This window comes from Parambassis ranga, chromosome 12 (assembly GCF_900634625.1).
Source record: "Parambassis ranga chromosome 12, fParRan2.1, whole genome shotgun sequence".
Classification (NCBI taxonomy): domain Eukaryota; kingdom Metazoa; phylum Chordata; class Actinopteri; family Ambassidae; genus Parambassis; species Parambassis ranga.
This window is the reverse complement of record NC_041032.1, coordinates 11,582,408-11,604,893: the sequence shown is the minus strand read 5'-3', so window position 1 is coordinate 11,604,893 and position 22,486 is coordinate 11,582,408. Positions and strand designations below refer to the sequence as shown.

The following is a 22,486-nucleotide window of genomic DNA, read 5'->3' as shown; positions in this document are numbered from 1 at the left end:
TTACAATTTCAAGATACATTACATACAAAAAAACAGATAAATAGAATAAATTCCATACTAGTGTAGATCAAGTAACAATAACATTCAAGGGACCAGTAAGAGTGTGTTGAGGCAGAACAGATGCTTCTTTTATGTAGCTTCAAAGTCACATGTCACGCTGCCACTGGCAAGGTTTCTGTTGTTAAAAAACAGTCCTCTCTGCTGTCTGTCCCGGCCTCACGTACATTCAAAGTACAAAAAGAAGACAAATAACAGAAATTACTTTAACAGCATTTCTTCATTGAGAACTAAAAGAAAAGAAAAAAGTAAAGAGTCACCCTGACTGTTGGTGGCTCAGTTCAGTAAAGATCCCCTAACATTTCTCTGACACCACAATGAGGTCGACATTTCTAGTTCAGAGTGTCAAAACCTCAATGTTTGCTAGATACACGGCTGTTTGGTAGAGAAATACATTCTGAATGCTGATAACAACAATAATTTGGTATCCCCTGATATCTCCCATTGAAAAAGTATGCAATACTTTTGTTCATGACCAAACATGTGAGTTTGTGGCAACACATACTGAACACGGTGAAAACTACATCATGGAAGAGAATGCAGATATTGTAATCTAGCCTAAACAGACAAGCCACGGTGTTTTTTAACCAGTGGGGCATATTAGACAGGGCTACATAGCAGCTGCTAGTCTAAACTCATATGGCACATATGCTGTATTGTTTTTGTACAAGGCCTTACTCAGTCTATCAAGGTGCAACCAGCCCAGAGGCAGAGCACGTCTCTGTGCAGCTCTCCGTGTGGATAACAGCCAAAATCAGTTGAAGTGGAAACACAGAGGGATATCTCTAAAACTTTGTTGTTTTTAAATTAGGTTGTGATGACTTCTAAAGCATACAAATACTTCTTCTCATTGCCTGTAGTTAAGATGATCTGCCAAAGACCCCTAAAAGAATCAAATGAAAATAAAAAAAAACACACAAAGTCTTGACTATCAATGAGGTATCCCCTGGTTACACAGACTGCGGAAGCTCGGGTCAGTAGCTGAGTTGAATATCGATGATGCTATTCAATAACATGCCCAGGGCATAATAAAGAACAAAAAGCTGTTGCTTTTACTTCTCTGGCATTTCAGTACTCAGGAAGGACAAGGAAGTCCGCATTCTGTGGAATAACTTACAACAAATAAGTGAAAGGTGAGACATTAGTGTTCATCTCAACTTAATGACACTGGGCAAGAGAGCAGTAAGTGAGAACGTACCCTGGTTTACCTCAGGTAGTCACACTTCTCTTTTCCCAAAGTTTCGAGGGAAGCTGTGTAAAATAGGGAAGTCCTCCAGTGTTTCAGAGGAAGTATTTGAGCTCAAACAGAAAACATGGTGGAGTTCTGACAATCCAACATGTAATCATAAGCATTCTATTGTTTCACCAGCTGACACTTCCCTTCAAATGCCTCTTTGATAAAGACATCCTTTGAAAACACGTCTTGTTAAATGATGATAAGATGCAGAGAAGCCCGCTCATGAGACACAGCACCAAAGGCTGGTTGACATCACTGTTAGTGTGGAGCATTCTTTCAACCAAATATTTGTCTCCATAACAACATTTCTGAAAAATATCCAGCATCTCATCTAGATCAACAAAACATCTATCACCGTCAAGATACACAAACTATGGCGACGCTCTTCTCCAAACTGCTTCATCAGATTTACAAGACCCTGCTGGAGGATCTCACACATTTTTAAGCATGATAAAAAGTCATCAGCTGTCAAAAGTATACAGAGAAACAGAACCACGGTAAACACAGATGTTCAGCAGTGTCAACCTTCCCTGTAGTCCATCTAACCCCCTTCATTAAACAATCAAATATTTGAAATTGGGGTGAACGGTGTCTTTAACATTTCCTGACCCACACTCTAAACTTTTACGACATATTGACTTTAATGAAAGTGGGATTGGAAAGTATGAGCAGAGGCAGCCAATTTAATATTTACTTAAAAAAAACAAACCAGGCCTGCTCCCTATGCTATGATTTTTATAGACACAGGAATCTCTCATGGTGCAAAACAGACCATGACATTCCGACTAGGTAAGAAGAATGTTTCAGATAGATATAATTCTCCACATATTCTAGCTGAAAGAATGTACCCCACAAGCTACAAACTGGCACTCAAAACAAAGAGGTGACAAAAAGTAGAACAGTCATCTTCTGCTGTTTGCCGGATTTGACAGGAAGGGAAACTTAGATGCAGTACAACATTTGCATTTCATGTTAGGAGCTGTACGTCAACGTCTTACCCGATCTGTTAGTCATTCATTGACAAGACTTGGGTCATTGGAATGTGCACCTGCAGTCCTGAATATTTGTCAACACAATTATAATCTGTAGGCGCTAGAAATAGCCACAAGCTGTAGAAGATCTGGTGACTGTAGAGATGATAAAACCTCATAAAAGCTCCACAGAGACATTTATCCTGATGTTTAAACCATTAAGCGACAGTTCAGAGTGATACTACAGACGTTATTTATACTAAAGTCCTTCTGGATTGACATGTGCATGCTCCTATTTGTCTTTCCACTCAAAACAAGAAGGAGAGCCACTCTAGAGAAACACTGCGGCTGAATCTATCTTCTCTGCCTCCAAAGGACAAATGAGGGCAGTGTCCTCTGCCAAAAACACCGAAAGTTGTTTTCTGGGCATTATGGTTTATGCTGATTTCTCACTATATGCACAGTTATTTTTTTGACGTTGGAAGCCAAATAAGATGCATTCTTTTCCCCCATTTTTTTCTTTTTGGCTGGTTGAGCATGCACATTACAACTATCCCTGAAACCAAAAGATACCATTACGTAATGTGCTGTGGGCATGCAGAATGCAGGGGATATGCAAAACTAACCCTGATACTCATGAAATGATAGAGCAAATAATCAGTGTGGCTGAGGGTTTAAGGGTCTTTAGTAGTCTTCATTAAAGAGGATACATAAGCACTGTGATCACCAACATGCTGACTGAACACCTTATTATGATTCCTCAGCACAAGCACAGTCCAGTGAGACTTAGGCTCCTCATCCCATATTAACCCTGCAACCTCTTCAGCATATTATACTATTAGGCATTAAACAAACAATTCATGGACAATGAGTTATTGCAATATCTTGATTTATTTTTAGATTGTATCCACTGACCTACAAAATGTGGGGCCAGTTCTGTAACAAGTATATCTGCTCTCTTACAATCCGTTAAGACAATATTCTTGGCCTCACCAACAATGCCACCCCAAGCTGAGCTTAGCAAGAGGTTCAAATGGAAACAGCAAAAGGAGCGTTACGAAACAACCCCATGATAAATTAATGAGGTATTTTTCCCCTTGTTTCTGGGTTTGAAGTTCAGGTTTTACCTGTCCAATAAGCTCCCCATAATGCCATGAGGGGCAGGCATTGGCCCACTTCTTATCCCACTGTCTGGGTCTGCCTGCACAGCTCTGTCTGACACAGATGCAAATCAAAATGCTGCAAGATGAAGTGCTGCTTCATAATAAGGAAATGATAGGAAGCTGGAACTAAGGCTAATCAGAATATCACTAGCTATGCTATCAACAGACCTACTATGATGGTTTGTTTGTGGCAAATAAAGACCAGTTTCCCCATTAGTCCTTTCAACACTTGAACAGGCCAAATAGTTATGCTGTAAACAAATAGAAGCTACATTTACCCTACAAGGGCACTTGCTCTGAATGTAACCAATAAACTATTATTATATAATAATATTATTTGCTCTATGCCGTTAGATGAAACGATCTTCTGTTCAAAAAAGACCATGCAAGTTACAGGGTCATGACATACAGGGAATCCCCCAGAACTGGCTAACTGAAGAAACACTGTTGTTTTTTGGCTGAGCTTTCAATGACACATGACACACTATCAACAATATCAACAGCAAGAAAACATGGGGTGCAAAGATTGGGAAAAGAAGGGTGCAGAGGAATGAGAAGAGCCTGAGAAGAGAAGCACAAGAGATCTGGGACCTTTGCTATTCCCAGTCAAATCAGAAAGAACACAACAGGGCTAAAAATGGCGGTTGAGGCCCCTCTGGAAGCTCTGGAAATCCCCTTTATCTCATGCTTGCTGCAACTAAAAGTAAGTTTAAATAAATTCTGATCACACAAAATGTTCACCTTTAGGCAGAGTGTCCACTCAAAGCACATATACTCGCTCATCCTTTTCAAGGATGTGCAGAACTTGTCATCCTGGAAACAAGGAAATGGATGGGAAGCTTGTTCTGGACATGTCAGTCCCTTAAAAGCTTAAAGCCATTATATTTCAAACAGAAAATCCCATTTGTGGAGGCAGATTGCAGTTTTATTTTCTTGTGTGTGTGTGGTTTTTTTTTTACCAAATTGTTGTCATAGAAACAAAAGGCATGCTTTTGATGAAGCACTGGGATGCCTTGTTTCCTCCTCGTTGTTCCGAGTGAAAAGTAGAAAGACGGAACAGGAGGGTATTTTTATGTCTTTTAACTGGCAGCGAAGGTAGTAACACCGCCAAATCAACGTCTTCTGAAAATCAGAGATGCTATGGCAGGACACACCACACTGTTGTTGCACCCAACGTCTGTGTATGCTACACATAATGTGGTCTAGAGCCTTCTGCATCTAGGTAAACGCAGCAAGCTGAGCTGATGTCACCACTTGTGCAAATGAGCAAACACTCTATAAAGAAAGGTCACTGTGCCTTTGAGCAGCACTCTGGTTTCGGTTTTCCACTCCAGTTCCCACAGCTGGACTTCCGAGACACAAGTGTTCATGACAGATTTTACAGAAAGTACTTTTTCCAGCTGGGTAGCTCTCTTCTCTGCTCCTACCCCTCTGCCAACTCTATGAATTTAATAGGCACCACACAGTTATCTATGTTTTATGTAATGCAGGTCCACCACTGTTCTTTAAAAAAACCAAAGAAGGTGACTTCAGCATTTAAGAACAGTGTGTGGTGTACCAGTCTTTTGTAAGCTGGTTTAAATGAAGAAAATAAGGCTGTAATGATAGACGGAGGAACGATGACTGTGTTCCATAAAAAGGACTCAGTCACGTTTTGCACTTCTGGGGAGCCTTTGGGTGTATCTATATTTACTCAGCGATGACCTCAGTTCATGGAGAAGGATTAGATTTTTTGTTGGCCTATATTCCTTTACAGAACTTATGACCTATTCACTAAAGTAAATGTTTGGTTGGAATCAGCAGAAAGGAATAAAACAGTGATTAAAAACAAGACAAAAAAAGCAGAAATCAAACACTGGATGCAGAAAGAATTTTAAGTCTCACCGATTTTCTCTCAGTCTTGAGTTCCTGCAAATAGCGTGTAAGATCGGTGATGATTTGAGACGTCAAGTTCTCCGCTATGACCTCGTGTTGACCCGCGTAGTCGTTTAATTCATTGAGTGTCAGCAGGAAGGACCGACAGAAGGTGTACCTAGTTTGACCACAGAAGTGAAGTCAAAGAAGAGGTGTTATAGATTGCAAATCACAGTGATGATTGAGTGAGTGCATGAAATTAGCAATTTGAACAAGAGGAATAGTTTGAGATTTTAGGAAATGTTGCTATTTAGCACTTACATTTACCAATCTTTCCAAAAAATGTCAAACTTTTCCTTTAAATCACTTCATGTGCATGATCCTTTAACTTACTTGCTTTCCTCTTCTTCTCTTGAGTTCTTTTTGGGCTGATACTTCTTTGATAAATTCCTGCAGGGACAAAAAGTTCATCCTCGTCAGACATTTCCTACTGTATCTTTACAAAGAGCAGTGCACCATTCCCATTATGTCTCTTAGACACTGCCCTTATGGACCTGCCAAAGGATCATTCAGTTCACCATTTAATCCAACAGAGTGCTTTCTGCTCTTGCCACTACATCCCCCTCTCCTCCTCTTTAGGGTCATAAATCGTTGCCCCCAGGAGTGTGCATGCAAAGCCAGTCACCAGAAAAAAAAGCATGCTTTTCTTAAGCAACCATTGCCCTTGTTGTGACTCTGGATGTATGTTAAGAGTGGCACGAGATGAGAGTAGTGTAAGGAGGAGCAGAAATGTACAGTATGGGATGAAATATGAGTACTAGATGTAAGTGAATAGTAGTGTTGGGTGCAAATAACCCTTACTGTCATTACAACAGTGTCTTTCAATGTCAGCTCGCTTATCCCTGAAACATGATGTAGAGTAGGCATGTCACACTCGTTTCATCAACACAGTATGATGGACTCACAAACTGACTGGTACTCTGTCAGCAAAACATAATAACATGCACTATTCTCCAATATATTCAGGTGCATGCTCAGAAAACGTTCTCTACTTTAAAATGTAAATATAAAGCTGTCACTATGTTGCAGGCACTCACAAAGCAACCAAATGATAAATATATGGTTATTATGGTCAGAGGTGACTGCGTCTGTCATACAAATATAGTATTCAGAGACCGAATCTAAACGCCTCAGTGTGTACATGCTGTAAGAGCATGTTTAATTCTTGCTGGAATAAATATTTCATATGTTGAAGAAAAAAAACTACAAGTAATGTAGGTCTGCACTGCACTCTGTCCAGCTTTCTCTGCCCACATCATCCCCCACGCCTCGACTCCCCAGTGGTGTTTGTACTGTTGCTAGGCAGATCTATCTGTCTATCTTGCTCTCAGTACTTCTCACCCCTCCTCTAATTATAGCGCCAGTTCTTGCTCTGCTCATTCATTCACTCACAGCCAGATGTCAAATGTCACATTGTGTTCGGCCGCTAACCTCGATTACATTTTTAACAAACTTGTCAAAATTAGGTTAGCTTTTGTGAAGGAGGATTACAGGAGTGTGGGTAGGTGAGTGTTTGTGGGGCTAGGGATCTCAAGAGGGAGAAAATGTCCTGAATACTACACATACACACTCTTGTTTTACCCTCACCCAGTCTCTCTTTGTTAGCAGGACCTTATTTCCACTTTGTTATGGATTATGCCAGACTGGAATTTGGGGGAGGAGGTATTAATGCATTGCCCTGCAATGACTAGACTGTAGTATTGTGCATGTTTACACCAATGGAGGGAAAGAGGATTATTCATGGATTAGTGGAGTGTGTAGTTGGTATGGTGATAGAAAGGGTGTAAAATAGAGTAATAGTCACAGATGGCATTCATTTGGTGAGGAATCTAGGCTGTTATACACTGTTTTTTAGTATAAGAAAAGCAATATTACAAAGATGATATAATGGCAAATGAGAAAATGTCTAATTTCCTCATTGTTTCCTCGTTGTTTGGCCATTATGCTAACCAACTTTGATACCAAATTTGGAGTAGTTAATCTAAAAGTTAACAGCTTCATCATATTGGCTAATTGGTATAACTCCATGGCCCATGTTTCCGGGGCTCTCATCTACTAGGTCAAATGTTTTAGTGTGAACGTATGCCAAGTGTAAACAGAAAGACTTTTCTGGTTCAGTGTGCTGCAGGCAGTCTTTTTTGATGTGTTTACTGCACATATTGGGATCACAATGACAATAAGATATATCGGTCAGCACAACTAACTGCTGACCTCAATTATACAGCTACTGATCAATAATTGCTCCCTGATAGCTGGCCCACTTCTGCAGGCCTTTTTCAGATACAGTGGACAAGTGTATTCTACATTAGGCTTGTAAAACTGTAAAGAACAATAATTTAACATTCAAAACTTGAAGATTTTTTTCTATCATTAATCAACTAATCCTTATATTTGCTCCAGTCTTTTAGCTGATCCTATTAGCTACACACCTGTGCCTCTTTTTACATGTCAACATGTGAACACAAACTGCCCAGAGACAGAAAAGTCTGCCCAACAACACAGATACATGAAAAGAGGACTAGATAAAGTGCCAATTCCATTAGTTTATTAGATCTAAGAGCCCACATATCTTTTGGTATGAGTGCGACTGATGGATTAGGCCAGATTTCATGAGCTAAGTTGATTACAGGGGATAATTAGTCCTAAGGTATGGCCAAGTAGCACAGCAACAAAGGAGCAGTGTGTTAGAAAACACCAGGAAACTCTCTGACTCAGGCTGTCCACTCTGTATGTCCTAATTTCCTAATTTGTAGCAAGCCAATGTGCACATATGTGTGTCTGCTAGATAACAGCCCCATTTTGACAGTGGGCTCACTGTATAGGCACACAGACTGAAAACATCCGCACCATTCGTGGAGCCTAACGTTTAATAAAAGCCAGCTTGCTATGACAAGATGAGACCAACATGCTGCAGACAGATGCACTGATTGAACATACAATTCTATATGCAAGTAGAAACTGTATATTTTAAGGCAATTTTAAAGCAATGCAGTGAAAAAAATATTTTTCTGTTTAACATGAGTGCAGTGTAATCAGATAGAGACATGTGCATTGGTAGTCTTTGCATGTAAACACAGACAGCTAGTCCTATTATCTCTAGCTGACTTAATTCTCAAAAAAGTAGACTGGTATGGTAAGGGGGGTGATTACTGGAATACTATTGGCTAGTCATGATGAAATTAAGGGTGGGATCATACTTAGAGCATTGGCCATATTGCCCAGCTTCTTTAAAGAGGAGGCTTGCAGATTTGGGGGGGATATCTCCTACTGTGCTGGGATGCATTAGGCCTTAGGAGATGCATTCTCTCTGCACATAAAACTGCCCATGCACCCATCACTGCCTTTGAAAATCAGTGAGTGCACCAAAATATCGTGTGTGTGTGTGTGTGTGTGCAGGGGGATTGAAGGGGGCGGGGCAGACACATGTGGTTGGAGGAAATATAAGGAAATCTGGGTCAGACCTGGGGTTGATAAGGCTGATACCTTGTAGTCTCTATGGAAACACAAGCTCAACCCCATCCCCCACAACCTGACTTCCTCTTGCCTGAAGCTGAAGCTAGCAACAACAACAGGCAGCATGCATGCAGGAGAGATGCAGAGACTGTTCACAGACAAAAAAACTAGAAAGAATGGAAAAGGGAATAGACATCCTCTTCCAGTTGCTCTACATTTACACATAGCAATTATCCTTCCCTGCAGAGAAACAATTATACAGCTGTATTGCTGTGAAATTGGAGGCTTTTTAAGATAATATGACAACCCCCCATTTGGGATTTTTCATATCAGTTTCCTCCTCCAGAGGGAGGTCAGAGGTCAGGGTCGGCTGCATAATGAGCCGGTTAAGATTAAATCTCTTGTTTCAAGGACACTTGAGTAGATCAAATGCTGCTGTTGAACTGTGTTGTGCATGAAAACCATCCAGCCTAATTAAGACACATATCAGTTTGAGTACTCACCTAATTTGTTTTGCATAGTTGATTTCGATCTCTGATCTTTCCTTGACAAATTTGGTGTACTTCTCCACAAACTCGATCCCCCACTGTGTGTGCTTCTCTAAGTTGTCAAACTGATCCTGCAGATAAGAAAAAGATGTGATGATTACATCATTCAAAAACAGGAAAGGGAGCAATCCTTTACTGTTATTACAAAAGACAGATATAAACCATAACAAAAGATCAAATCAATCAAGCTTATTGGGCACATATGTGTCAGTCGAGGTGTTTATCCTCAGTCTCTGATGAGACAGAAGCAACAACATCATGCATTTCACACAAAACCTGGCGCAGACTGAAACGTACTGAACGCTGTTAGCTTATGACATTTGCTTTCTACCAATATGCTTAATAAGATTTTAACGTGTGGTCTGGTACAAAGAGTAAGTGAAGCTCATAGTAAAAACAAAGGCACTAGCAGTATGCACTACTGATAACCAAATACAGCTGTTCAGGCTGAACTCATTATTCATGATTTGTTCATGACTTGTGAGGAAAAAAATGAGCCTTTACTTGGCTGAGGTCACGTCCTGAATTTCATCAGTTCAGAAAAAGAATGCATTTCATCTGGGATATCAATTAACACATACACACACACACACACACCACAGCTAACTGACTTCCAAACAAGAGTATAATTTTAAAGATGAACAAAAAAGCAACCTTGGTGTAGCTCCAACAGTCTCCCATCCTCTCCTCTACCATGTCTGAAATCTTCACTCGTCTAGCCCTTCACAGTTAGCAGCAGGTGAGGATTCAGCACAGTCTCTAATTCTCTGAAGCAAACCATACAATGTACTTTAAGGACTGCTTTAAGCATCTTGCACAGAGCGCACTTTCATGTCAGACATACAGGAAGCGGTTGTGGTGATGGAACCATCAAGCCAACAAAGTTGAGCAGCACTGTAAGACACTTCAAATGCATCTACCTGTCTTTTTGATTGAATGGCAAAACGTCAGGACACTGTGTTGTTGTACCTTTGCTAAAAGTCACATAATGTCATATAAATTGTGATAAAAATCTCCTGAACACCTTTGAAAAACAAAACAATTGGGTCAATTTGTGTGTGTGGGTATGGGGGATGGGGGGCGGGGTTCCAGTCATTATTGTAAGTCAGTTTCAATGAGCAATTACTCATTAACAAGCCACTCAACAGAAGAACAATTAGACATTTTACTGAAATAATGAGGCAGCCCCTTAGCCTCATTGCTCCTCTTTGTTGTCTCAGTCCTTCTCCTCTCTTCCTATCCACCCTCTCTCCAGTTTCTGCAACACTCATCCATTCCCTCTTAATGTCCAAAAGCATTGCATGCTTACTCACACACCCATGTGTCAATTAAAGTATTCAAACATTTACTTCACTATGAGTGTGCATTCAGAGCACAACAAGCAGCACGTCACAGTAGAGAAACATCATGCACATAAAACCCTCCTCTCCTCCTCCGCACACATAACTCAGATTACCCTTTTTTGCAGGGGCACCATCTTATCCACCGTGTCTCAGCCTGGAATGTGGACCCTTTTGAACCATCCAAATCCAGAAAATGTCCATCCAAATTATCCACCCTCCAACTTAGCACAACACAAAAGCTGAGGTTAGGCTGCACAGGGCACCCACAAGACCATTTTCCAGGTATCCAAAGTGAAGCAGATTAGTGAGAGCGTGTTTGGGAATAATGTCCGCTGATCCAACTCCCACACAATAACAAAAGAAACTGTGCTGTTGTAGCAAGTAATTCCTGATTGTCTGGAAGGAGGAGGAATCCCAGAGAGAAGCAGTGCAGCACTGGATCACTCAAACACAGACTGAGGCCACGGCTGCACACAGCATTCAGGCTTAATGCTCCATGAGGCGTAAGGTGGAAATAAGTGGGATGGGAGAGGAGGATAGTGAGGGAGAGGAAAACAGAGAGAGGGGGGTTTGAAAGGCACAGAAATGACAGAAGAGGCGGGATTACATGGGAGGGGATTAAATTTAGCGGGGACTAGCCTATCCTGCTGTGGCCTCTTCTTCACTGTACCAAATGGAATAATATAATAACAAAATTAAAACAGCAGCACAAAGCTTATGTATGCTTATGTAGCAATATGACGAGTCACTCTGAGCTCATGAATCTTTGCTAGCATCACTGGGAAAGAGCTAGAGTGAAATGGAAAAGCCATTAAACAAAGCTACAAGAGCTGTTTAATAAATTATGAATCGGGGAGGAGAACTATCAAAGAAAACAACACAAGCATATACTCTGCTCATTACATCACCCTCCTGACATTTCAGCTCGTATTCACCCCTCATTGGAAATACATTTCTGTCAGGCTAGATATAAGGGAACAGATTCAATGATATAAGCAAATGATGTGGTGCACGTGGACATGTGACCTAACTATCAAATACACTAAATGCACAGAAACATTTTAAACTGGAGTACTGCAATTCAGATTTGTATTATTGGTATTTGTATAACTTATTAATGCACACTGTAGCTCTATTGCTAGGAATGATTATTTTCCCACAGTAAAGATACAAATCATTTTCCATTCACATTTTGCTTTGTCACAGCAATGGAAACTATAAAGCAGCAGTGTGCCAAGGTTACATGTAACTATTCTCAATTAATTTGGTAAAAGTCAAGTCTGCCTTTGCACACCACACAGAAACCTCCCCCAAAGACTAACTCCTGCTCCTGCCCCTGACTTACTTCAATTCTTTCATCTGCGGCCTCTGACACCTGACCTTGTTCCAACAAGAGGATAAAAAGTGGGGGGATCCCTCAAAGAGATGCAGCAGGCCCTCTCAGCTTGTTATTTTAGGACAGAGTCCCACTCACTGTGATGCATGTACTATTGTGGTAGTACACAAAAGAAAATAAATAGAGCTGAGCAGCTAAATATTTTTTTATCATCCAGGAAATGTGAAACAGATTCAAACCGAGAACAAAGGAGACACTTAGCAGTTACTAAATATATGTAGGTTGCTCATGGGCTGTAAGAAAACAAATGCATGCTTATTTACGGATCAGCCTCCTGACCTCCAACCCTTCATAAGTAGCGATAGGGATTATGGTGCAGGTTAATGTATAGGATGGCCAGTTAATCTGAACTAATGCACATTATTTCAGTCTTGATCTCACTCATACTGAAAGTCAGTGACCTGCATCCCTTCAGCTGGGAGATTTTCTATTTTCCTCCAGTTTAATGCAGACCAAACACCAACACAAAGGCAGAGGTGAGCTTGTACTTTTATATTGCCTTGATATGGTCATTCATATCCCGGAGGCAAAGAAAGGCCACCAAGATATAAACGTGCACATGATCTAAGTGAAATGTAACCACATAAGAATATCTAGTGTTGACTTCTAAATACCACTGAAATATAATCTGAAATTATGTGGTATGACTTTCTACTCTTGAGAATTTCCAGAAGGGTAATTCTCTCAAGGTTCAGAAATTTAGAAAAATTTCCACCACATCAGTATAATAAACTGGCCTCAGTTACTGAAATTGAAAACACCAAGTTATTATTAACCCACCCAGTGGAAATTCAACCAGTTTTAGCATAACATTCATATTTTTAAATATCCACAGAACCTACTGCATAACAAGGAAGTTATTTATTATGAGGAATTTGGTATGGTTAATGCAAATTCAATGTGTTTATCTATAGCCCTGAATGACTGCATGCTATATAAGAACCATTTGGGTTGAAATGTACAGACCCTGTGTTAGAGCAGTAAAATGGGTACCGTACACGGATTTTACAACAAATACTCCTGGGGACATTTCTTGTTTTATTGGAGCTTTACCGCCTCTGTAGAGGTTTGCTGCTTGGACGATCACAGAAAAAAAATCAATACACCTTTGCAAGAGATGAGAAATAATTGGTTACTGGAGGAGAGAAAGCAAGGAAAGGGAAATTGCTGACTAAGATATAAAATAAAACATATAAATGCTCAACTGATCAGTGCCTTACAGTTTGAAATAAGTCTTAGTAATTAATCTAACTGGTAGTGTAAAGAGTGCACAGATGAGGGTGATAGAGAAATTTACCAAATATTGCATAGTGTGTTTAATTAAAATCAAAAGTGTGCAGTGTCTCTCCAAATGCTCATTATCACATAGGTGCTGTTTTGATGCGGTTCTACAGAGAGTAACCTTGTCCTCACTTGTAATTTCTTTGATTCAAAATTCAAATTATAGTTGTAGGGAATATATTCACTGAACATTTTGACCGGTGGGTCGATTTTAACAGAAACCCAGTAATACTGTATACTGGGGTAAAATGTGGCGGATGTTTGACGGTAGTTAGTTAGTAGTCTAGTTTTTAGGACTCTTAAAAGGTAGCAAACCTCAAACTGCATTGCATTGCATGCAAATGAGTAGGGTGAGTAAGAAACCAGAACTGTTCATTAGACTGTGAAGGTCCTGCCAAATGAAACAACAAACAAACAGTCCAATTGTTCATCAAAAGCAAAGCCAACTCTTCCGTGAATAATGCACAAAATGCCAAAATGCCCCCTGCACTTGTTCGTCAAGTCACGCACGCAACTTCACACTGACCACAGTAGACTGGACAAATGCTAAGAGAAGCAGCGTTTCACTGTGTCTGACTATAGTGGGCGTCCAACAGCAGGAACAAATATTTGATGAAGATGCCAAACCCTACTCTAATACACACCATGCTTTGTCCAAGAAAGCGGGGCGGAACAATGACTTTATAGCCCGGTGTAACCTCTGTGTCACAGAGGAGACACTGGAAAAAAGTGACACACATATGTGCACACACATCAACAAAGATGGATTATGTAAAAAAAAAATCTAATTTTACCCTTTGATTTCCGCATATGCTTCATAATAACAGGTTGCTATGTTTATACAAGGCAACGAATTTGAACTGACATGTACTGAGAGACTTGTACTGATTATCACTATTCAGGACCAGTCATCTACTGTCTACTGCTGGATTACATGAAAATGAAAATGAATAAGGCACACGTCCAAACGCAAACGCACACGTGCACAAAAAAAAACTTTCTGCAAAATATGAGCAGCTGTTTGGGGCAGCGGGTGACCTTATGTGTAGGAGCCCTTGTTTGCATGCCATGTAGTTATTTATAGAAACAACGCTTCTGCCAGTCTGAAACTTAAGCCATGTGTGTTGGTAAATTCATATGTGTGTGGCACACATAACTGTGCCCAGTGTCAAGAAGTTTAATGTCCGAGTGGTTGTAAGAAAACATTATGGGGTAGTTAAGTAACACAAAACTGCTGCCTCTGCCCGTGAGTCATAGTAACTGGAAGGGTGGTCAACTCATTCATGGACAAAAAAAGACAGTTACAGCTTCAAAAGAAAGCAACAAGTTATTCATTTTATGAATCATATCTCTCAGGGATTGTACACCATCTAATCTGACTGAATCCAGGAGCCTTAACACTTACAGCACTGGTCATCTTCATCTGCAGCAGCAACTGCAGGTACTCTTCATCAGGACTTAATAGATCCTCTTGTTTTTGCTCTTCTTTTACAGCTTTAACAGAACGAGCACTGTCCAGAAAGACAAAAAACTCACTTCTTCTGCGCAACATGGTCGCAGCATACATGCAACAGCAGAGTAGAAAAAGGAGTCCCGGGGGGGAAGTTAATCCATCTCAGGGGGATAAAATACAACAGAACAAGTGTCGGTTGAACAGATGAATGTTAAAAGACGCAAAATACTGTCCTCTGATGAGGGTCAGTCGAAGCTCACCAAATGCAGCCCAAACAAAAAAGTCAAATGACAGAAAACTGTAGAAATGCTTCAACCAGTACAAAACTTGATTAAATGACGTCATTATTAATCTGATTACTACACCTCCCTTCTTACAACCTTTACCACCCAATAGGCTTCTCTGTGGATTAATCCTACCAGACCAGCAAACACACATTAGCCATTGTTCCTGCTGAGCTGTTTTTGTTCTTTTTTTGCGGATAAAGCTCTTTAAATCTTATATAACAATCTCTGGTATGAAGGAAACCTTTGCACTTTAGTGTATGTCCAGTATAAGGCAGCTGTAATGACACTTTATGTACTGATCTATGTCAACATAGTAAACTTCAGTTAAATATCTTCTCTCATTCATTCAGCAAATGAGTTGGGAGGCAGTCCAATGTTGTCTGTGATAGGCTGGCTGTCTCTCAGGCAATAAGCTTTATAACATTATATTGACATGGCCAACTGAACTGAGTATTGATTGCGGAATGAATCCCTATCAGCATCACTCTGGTACTGGCTGATTTGGTGAGTGTTCATACACCTAAACTAAAGTAGACATGCACATTTTCTTGAAGTTAGTTTACAGACAAAATAAGCTAATATGCTATATCAGCATTACACAACGCACTTGTGGTCATTTAGTCAAAATGTTTAACGGAATCTGTGGAGTATGATGTTTTGTCATCTTCCTGTGTCCACTGGCATGAAACATGCAAATGACAGCCCTGTTCAGCTGTCCACTAATTGCACAGATGCTGCACAGGTCTCAGGTGAATGTCTTGTTAAGACAGTCGTGCCTCGTGCTGCCGTGACATGTCTCATGGAATCCTTTTCCACTGAAGAACAGACTATAACTACTTGTTGCTTTGCAGAGTGTCAAAAATATAACCTGCATGATTACTATACTTCCTTGCCAATAGGTGTCAGTCTTTAAATGTAATCACGGTTGCCAGTGAAAAATAACACACAAACAAACTGCACTGGCTTATAATTAAGTCTGTTGGCAAACACTGTGGAAGTAAATGAAAGAGAAGATAAAACATGTTTTACACTGAGACCCGTGTGTCTTGGTTACAGTTTCAGTTCATAAATAGATCCGTCTAAAGCTTTTCCTGTCAGTGTCATGTAAGATCTCTTCTTGCAAAGGCTCAAGGAGTCAAATCACTTCCTTGAAGAACATTTGAGTCTGAATAAAAGTGTTGCAGATGAAGTATTAACCTATTAAATATCTCACAAGCATTAAAGTGCAGACAGTGTCATGACAAGAAAATGCAACTAGTGGAGCCAAATGAGCAGGGTTTCTATTTTAAAACAACACTGTTTTTTTCTAAGTATCGTGTGCTAACATTTAAAAAATAAAAATAGAGCTGCTGCTAATACGGTTTTCCTCCCAATAAATTTAATAGTTTATTAGCAGATCTAGGGATAGGCTATCACTGCACATTCACTCCAAATAAACAATTATTTCATGTGAGGTCTAGGGGGGGAAGATGTTGGATCTCCTCTTGCAGTACACAGAGATTGTTATTTGAGATCCCCTGCTGCTATATTGTCTAGTCTACTGTAGTTTAAAGCAGCTAGGACTTGGAGACGATAGCTCAAATCTCTCCTTCTCTCCTTTTTCTACCAGTGATAAAATACCTACCTTTATTTTTGGGAGGTATAAAGGTCTCAGAGGACATGGTATACATATGAGCTGAATTCTCTGTACAGTTCCTTCTATGTGGCAGCACTTTCACTCCACCCTTAAAAGCCTCATCTCAGTATATGAGTAAAGATGGCCTGACATAGTGAGCACATTACTCATAAGAGAGGCTCTGATCTGTCAGTGTGTTTGATAAACTATTATGAGAAGAAGGCAGTGTTTTCCATCATGCTAACGTTCAATATACTGAGGGTGGAACACCTCTTCAGAGAGACATCTAAACTTGTTTGCGTATAAAAGAAAGGCTGAATGCTGGATAAAATTTAGAAATTACTTTCACTACCACCCACACACTCCTGCACTCCACATTTTTTCCCCCTGCAGTTTCCAGCAGAACTGCAACACACTGATTTTGCCATGCAGGAAGCCTCCTCAAGCTCATTAATGAAATCACATTTTAAAAGGAAAAGCTTAGAAACCATGTACAAAGATGTTTATAAAGCTAAGAGGCTACATTAGAGTTGGAGCCATCAAGCCATGTAAGCCATGAAAGAAAAAAGGAAAGAGGAAAGAGCAAGAGAGAAATAGTGAGGCAGTGAGTGTGCTGGAATAAATGCTGAAATGATCTCAATATAAGTAGAATACTTTAAAATCATGGGAGACAAATGTGTGGCAACTGCATAGTTGAACTAGGCAGTTTTCATTACTGAGAAAGAGGTCTGCATGGCACTGCCTGTGTGTACTGACCACACCAAGTGACATGAAAAAAGCAGAAATATGTCATAAGAAAGTTTGAGATGACTTTGTGTCATACTCATGTGCAAACTTATGACACATAGCTGCTTAAAAAAATCACATAGTTGCTTCCCTTAGTACATTCTGCTGCCATCTTTTCCATTGGTATACAGCACACCTGTCTGTCAGGCCTTCTTCTTCCATTGTTCTATGGTCATGTGCCTACTGCAGCTGTTTCCAGCAGCAAAAAGGGGTCAGCGGAACTCAACTCAACCTATTTTTGAATGTTCTTTTAGTTAACTGGACGTGCTACTTCACTTGTGAGCTTATCTACAATGGGAAGGCATGCATACTTTAAAAGGACACTGTTGTAGCCTTTTGTTCACAATTCCTCCCCTTCAATAGCCATAAAACAGCCAACAATACAGTGACATAGCAATGTTCTCCCCACTAGTGTTACTCCATTACTCTGCTGCGGAGGGAAACTCAATGCCATCGCTGCCCTATAGAACAAATCACTCTTACAGTATTGTAGTACAATAAAACGGTGATTAGGAGAACACGAGCGGCTATGAGGCTCGGGTGACAACACTCTGTGTCAGAGGTCTGAGTGACTGAAGTATAATTTCCACTGTCACAGTAGTGATTAGAGACTGACTTTTACAAATAACAGAAGAAGTGGTGACAAAAGATTAGAGACTGCAACAGCCTTTGCTAGGAAGGACTGAGTCACATTTTCATGGACAGGATGACAAAACAGATCTGACTGTTCCTGGTGAGATTTGAGGAAGCAAAGGAATGAAACGTGGTCATCAACACCTGAAACTGATTTTCTCCGTTAACAAAAAAACTTTTAAATCAAAGGTTCCAACAAAACAGATATGTATATGCATATATTTGTCTATGTGAGCTTTTTCGGTGTAACGATTCCTTCACTGACTTCTCTTTCTCTCTGCTCCTCACTCCCCAGGGTGCAGTCTAGAGGCTTTCAGAGCAGATGCATCCATTCATCACCATTTTACCATCACAGAGGTTCAAAGAAAGGGGAGAGGACTAGGTCGTATCACTGAGTCAGCAGGTGGGTGGCGATGAGTATAAGATTTAATGGGGAGTTTGCCAAAGGTATCAGTCTCTGACCCCCACCAACTGCAACACACTGACAGAAGGAAACAAAGTAGCTCAGGTTTCGGCCCTGGAAGTGCCCCAAATGTCAAGTGAACAGCAGGGGATCAGGCTGAGGAGTCTAACACCAGACTGCTTCAACCACCACCACCACCACCAGAAGATTGGCCCTGATATCTCGCTGCTGCTGTGAATGCATGACTGAAATCTACACAAACAAGACCATTATGTTTTGATTGAACTATTCTGTCTGTGGCCCTCTGGCAAAAGTCTGGAACGACACTTAACAGCACAAGAAAAAACAAGAGGCATTTAAAAGGCTTTTCCAGACTAGGGTTGGGTGATATTGGCAAAAAAACTAATCACGATAAATAACGATTAATTTGTTGATTAATTGATGACAATTACATGTTTTTGACTCTCAAATCGCCACATTGTTCTAAAATCATCAGTCAAGTTAACTACTTCATTCTAACAGGTTAAGCTGGTAATTAGTGATTAGGCACCAACCAGCCATGTTTGAAATATGTATTGATAAGATGCACAATGCAAAACGCTGCAAAATAATAATGAAGCAAACATTTAAAGTAACTTTGTCCTTCAAATGTTCTAATCTTAAGGTCACAGAGCAGTGCATATCAACATTAAAATTAAACAGGACAAATAAGTTTAGAAAAATCACATCAGTGATGATTTCAAGTTAAAAAAAATGTGTCTGTGTAACCTGTGTCACACACTAGTGCATGTTTTCACTCACATACTGTAGAGCACAGCAGTACAGCAGCAGAAAAAACAAACAAACCGGACAATTCACATTAAATGTATGTCTGTGCAAATCAACCTGCATTACTTCCTTCCAGCGCTTGGTTTGGTCGTAAGGAGCACAATGACGAAACATATCGCGGATTATCAGCTGAGTGGAATTCTTTCCAACATCTGCTGGAGGAGACTTCACTGTTGTGATGGTTTCCTTTCTTGCTGTGGGGCCAATAGTAAAGATCGGTAGGCAGCTTTTCCAGTGGACGTTCATTCTTTTGATACGAGCAAACATTAAGTTACTATGGCAACAACCAACGCTCCACGCTTTGAAGTGCTCAACTGCTGTCACTGAAGTGGTTCAAACGTCACTAGTCACGTGACCGAAGCAAGCCTTGGCACAGTGGTTCGAAACAATTGCTTCATGAGCTACTGCGCATGTGTCGGAGACTCGGGTGTCAGAGGACCATTCTTAAGCTGTAGCCGGCGTTGTGTCCTCGTTGCGCTTTCTTCGGCTTTCTTCGTACTCCGGCTTATGGTGACAGACGTTGAACCTCTGTTAGGAACGCGCTGCTCCGCATCATTTAACTGAATACAACTGCCTTCCGCCATTATTGTTATTGTGGGCTCAAATGTGCGTGCTTGCGGGTGTTAGTACGTCGCACACAAAAATGCGCCATGTCGTAATCGCCGTAATCGATAAGTGGCAAATATTAAACGGTGACAGTTTTTCTGGCGATTAATTGCACGCGATACGATTTTTCACAAGCTTAACTCCAGACAATACCACCTTCCCTTTTAAATTACATTAGGGAAGTTCACCTACAATTTAAAGAGAGAATTTGCCCCTGGAGACGTCGATGGCAAGACAACTAACTAACCATGAGTTACACTGAACAAACAAAACATCTGATCAACATGAAACAGACACAGATATAAGTTCAGTCAGTAACCATTTTTGGAGTATTATTGTTTTGTTGAACTCACCTTAAGCTGCTGCTCTTTGAGTAAAGTTTCTACCTTGTCCATGCTGCTTCATTAATAAGGACAGGGACAGGAAGAGACACTCTTACATTCTGCAGCCTATAAAGAGTTTGTGGACTACTGTGTGAGAAAAAAAAGCCTACATCGAGTTCCCAAATTACCTGCCGCACAAGAGAAGTGAAACAGTTAAGGTGTGTCATAGTGGAAAGATGCAGCAGTCACACGTTTTTAACATGAAGCCATAGGATGAGGTTTTTTTTTCACTTTTTGCTACTCACGTACTGTTGATATATATAATGAAAAAACAGTGTGTGTGGTATGACCACAATTTTGTTTGAAATGCTCTAGTGTACGGTAGTAGTGGCACCTCTGCACCTCTGCTCCTCAGCCAGAGGAAATATTGTGGCCTGCCTTCCTTCAGGCTTTGTGCAATACTTGAGGCATGTATCTGGCATGATTTAGAAATGTTATTCTGAGCCTAACTCCACTGTAGTTAGTTGTTGTAAGTATAATTTCATTTTTTCTTCTGACCCTAGTTCCAGTGTGAAACAGTCACATGTTTCCCCACACGTGACTTCCTTCTTCCGTGGTTGAATTTGTACATAATGCCTATTTAGTAGGTTTTTCAGGGTTTTTACTGTGTATGCATGTGATTCTGTTTCACTGGAGAAAATTAAAATAAACAACTGTCAATCCCAAATAATATGGCAACAACTTTAGTACTAACATCTAGAACTCTCTTCTCTAGAGTACAGTAAGTACTCTACGGCAACAACAGAGACTGAGTCAATGTTTACAGAGACAGCTAGGCTCTTCTCAAATACTGGTTTTTGGAACACTTCTCTTGGTGTCTTTAATATTACAAAGACAGGACAGTGATGGTAGCCAACATTCCTTGAGTATGTCTTTAGGAATTTGGTGAATACTATAATTAGTGCTATGATGTTGTGCTAAAGGTATTCAACACTGTGAAGTCAACATTTCACGTTGAGCCACAACTGAGGCCCACAAGAATCCTTTTTGTTTATTTATTTACCCTATCAGAATCGTCTAAAGATGAATACTCTGTTGCATTAAAAAAAAAGTGAACGCAGCAACAAAGTGAGACCTATTTGCAAAGTCTCACCGCAACATCCTCGTGTTAGTGAGAGGTTGAGAAACCCAGCTTGACACTCACTTCCCTTCCTGAAATATCACTTACTTTCCTGTTCACTGCGGGGAACAACAGGATGAAACAAGTGTCACGTATGTGGAGCTTCATCCTTTACCAAACGTGCAGCCGCCACCACCACATGCAGCCAAGCAGGAGTTTATATGTTTCACTGTTACTAGGCTGAGACAACAAGCGATGTGCATTCAGCCACCTGTAAACTCAGTCTGCCTCTCTGTTGCAGAGACTAACATTAAAGAAACAAGTGTCTGGATACCATTCAACCCACTAAAGGAAAAAAAGCCAAGCATCTGGTTGTAATACATTATTCTCTGCAAAACCTCAGTCTGTGTTTAAAAAAAAAAACTTGCAAACATTCTCCAGACCCAAAGGTGTACTTGAACGCCTCTTAAGTACCTTAAGGCTACCTTTGCATGACTACCTGGGTGAGAGTTTTTCCTCACTGAAGCTTAGCAGCAGAAAGGTAAAAATACACTGACAACACAGGGAAATGCAAAGAATGTGGAGCGCTGGTGGGTTTTTTTGTGAACTTTGGACCAGGTAAATTACTGTAGAATTCAGGAGGGCCTCCCCCCTCTCCTTTTTTTTCTTAGAAAGGAAAACACATCCCTATTTAACCATGTCCAGACTCCCTGTGCTGCTCGGCAGAGAAGGGAAACAAAGCATAAGTATTAACTTTAAGACTGCAAAACGTGCATCCGTAAGATGTTATCAGGTGCAGATTCAGAGACCTTCAGATCAAAACTAAGCCAGGATGTTGTTGACACAAATATTTAGGTGCAGCAAGAGTTTATGTCAATATCCTCTGACCCCTTTTTTCAGGTTCAGCTCATTGCAGCAGCTTGCAAACATGTACACACTCTTATATATACTGAAAACATCAGCACCTCTGCCAGGTAATTTGTCAGCATAGAGTGACTGCTTCTCCAGTGGATCAGTTCCACCTTCAGCCACTGAAACGAAACCCTGACAACAGGAATTCTACCCAGCA

General features: G+C 40.5%; 1 protein-coding gene across 15 annotated transcripts in view; it reads right to left on the bottom strand.

The window, feature by feature from the left end:
* Window positions 1-22,486, bottom strand: part of fnbp1b (formin binding protein 1b) — a 46,001-nt gene that overhangs the window by 22,036 nt on the left and 1,479 nt on the right. For 14 of the 15 annotated variants that reach the window (XM_028417153.1, XM_028417155.1, XM_028417150.1 and 11 more), the window contains exons 1-4: window positions 9,998-10,133; window positions 9,299-9,414; window positions 5,676-5,732; window positions 5,313-5,460 (exon numbers count right to left, since the gene is read on the bottom strand). In XM_028417153.1, the coding sequence (XP_028272954.1) occupies window positions 5,313-5,460; window positions 5,676-5,732; window positions 9,299-9,414; window positions 9,998-10,039 (363 nt within the window). In that variant the 5' untranslated portion in view covers window positions 10,040-10,133. Of the gene's footprint in view, window positions 1-5,312; window positions 5,461-5,675; window positions 5,733-9,298; window positions 9,415-9,997; window positions 10,134-22,486 lie in introns of those variants that run through there. The other variant, XM_028417154.1, reaches the window with a different exon arrangement.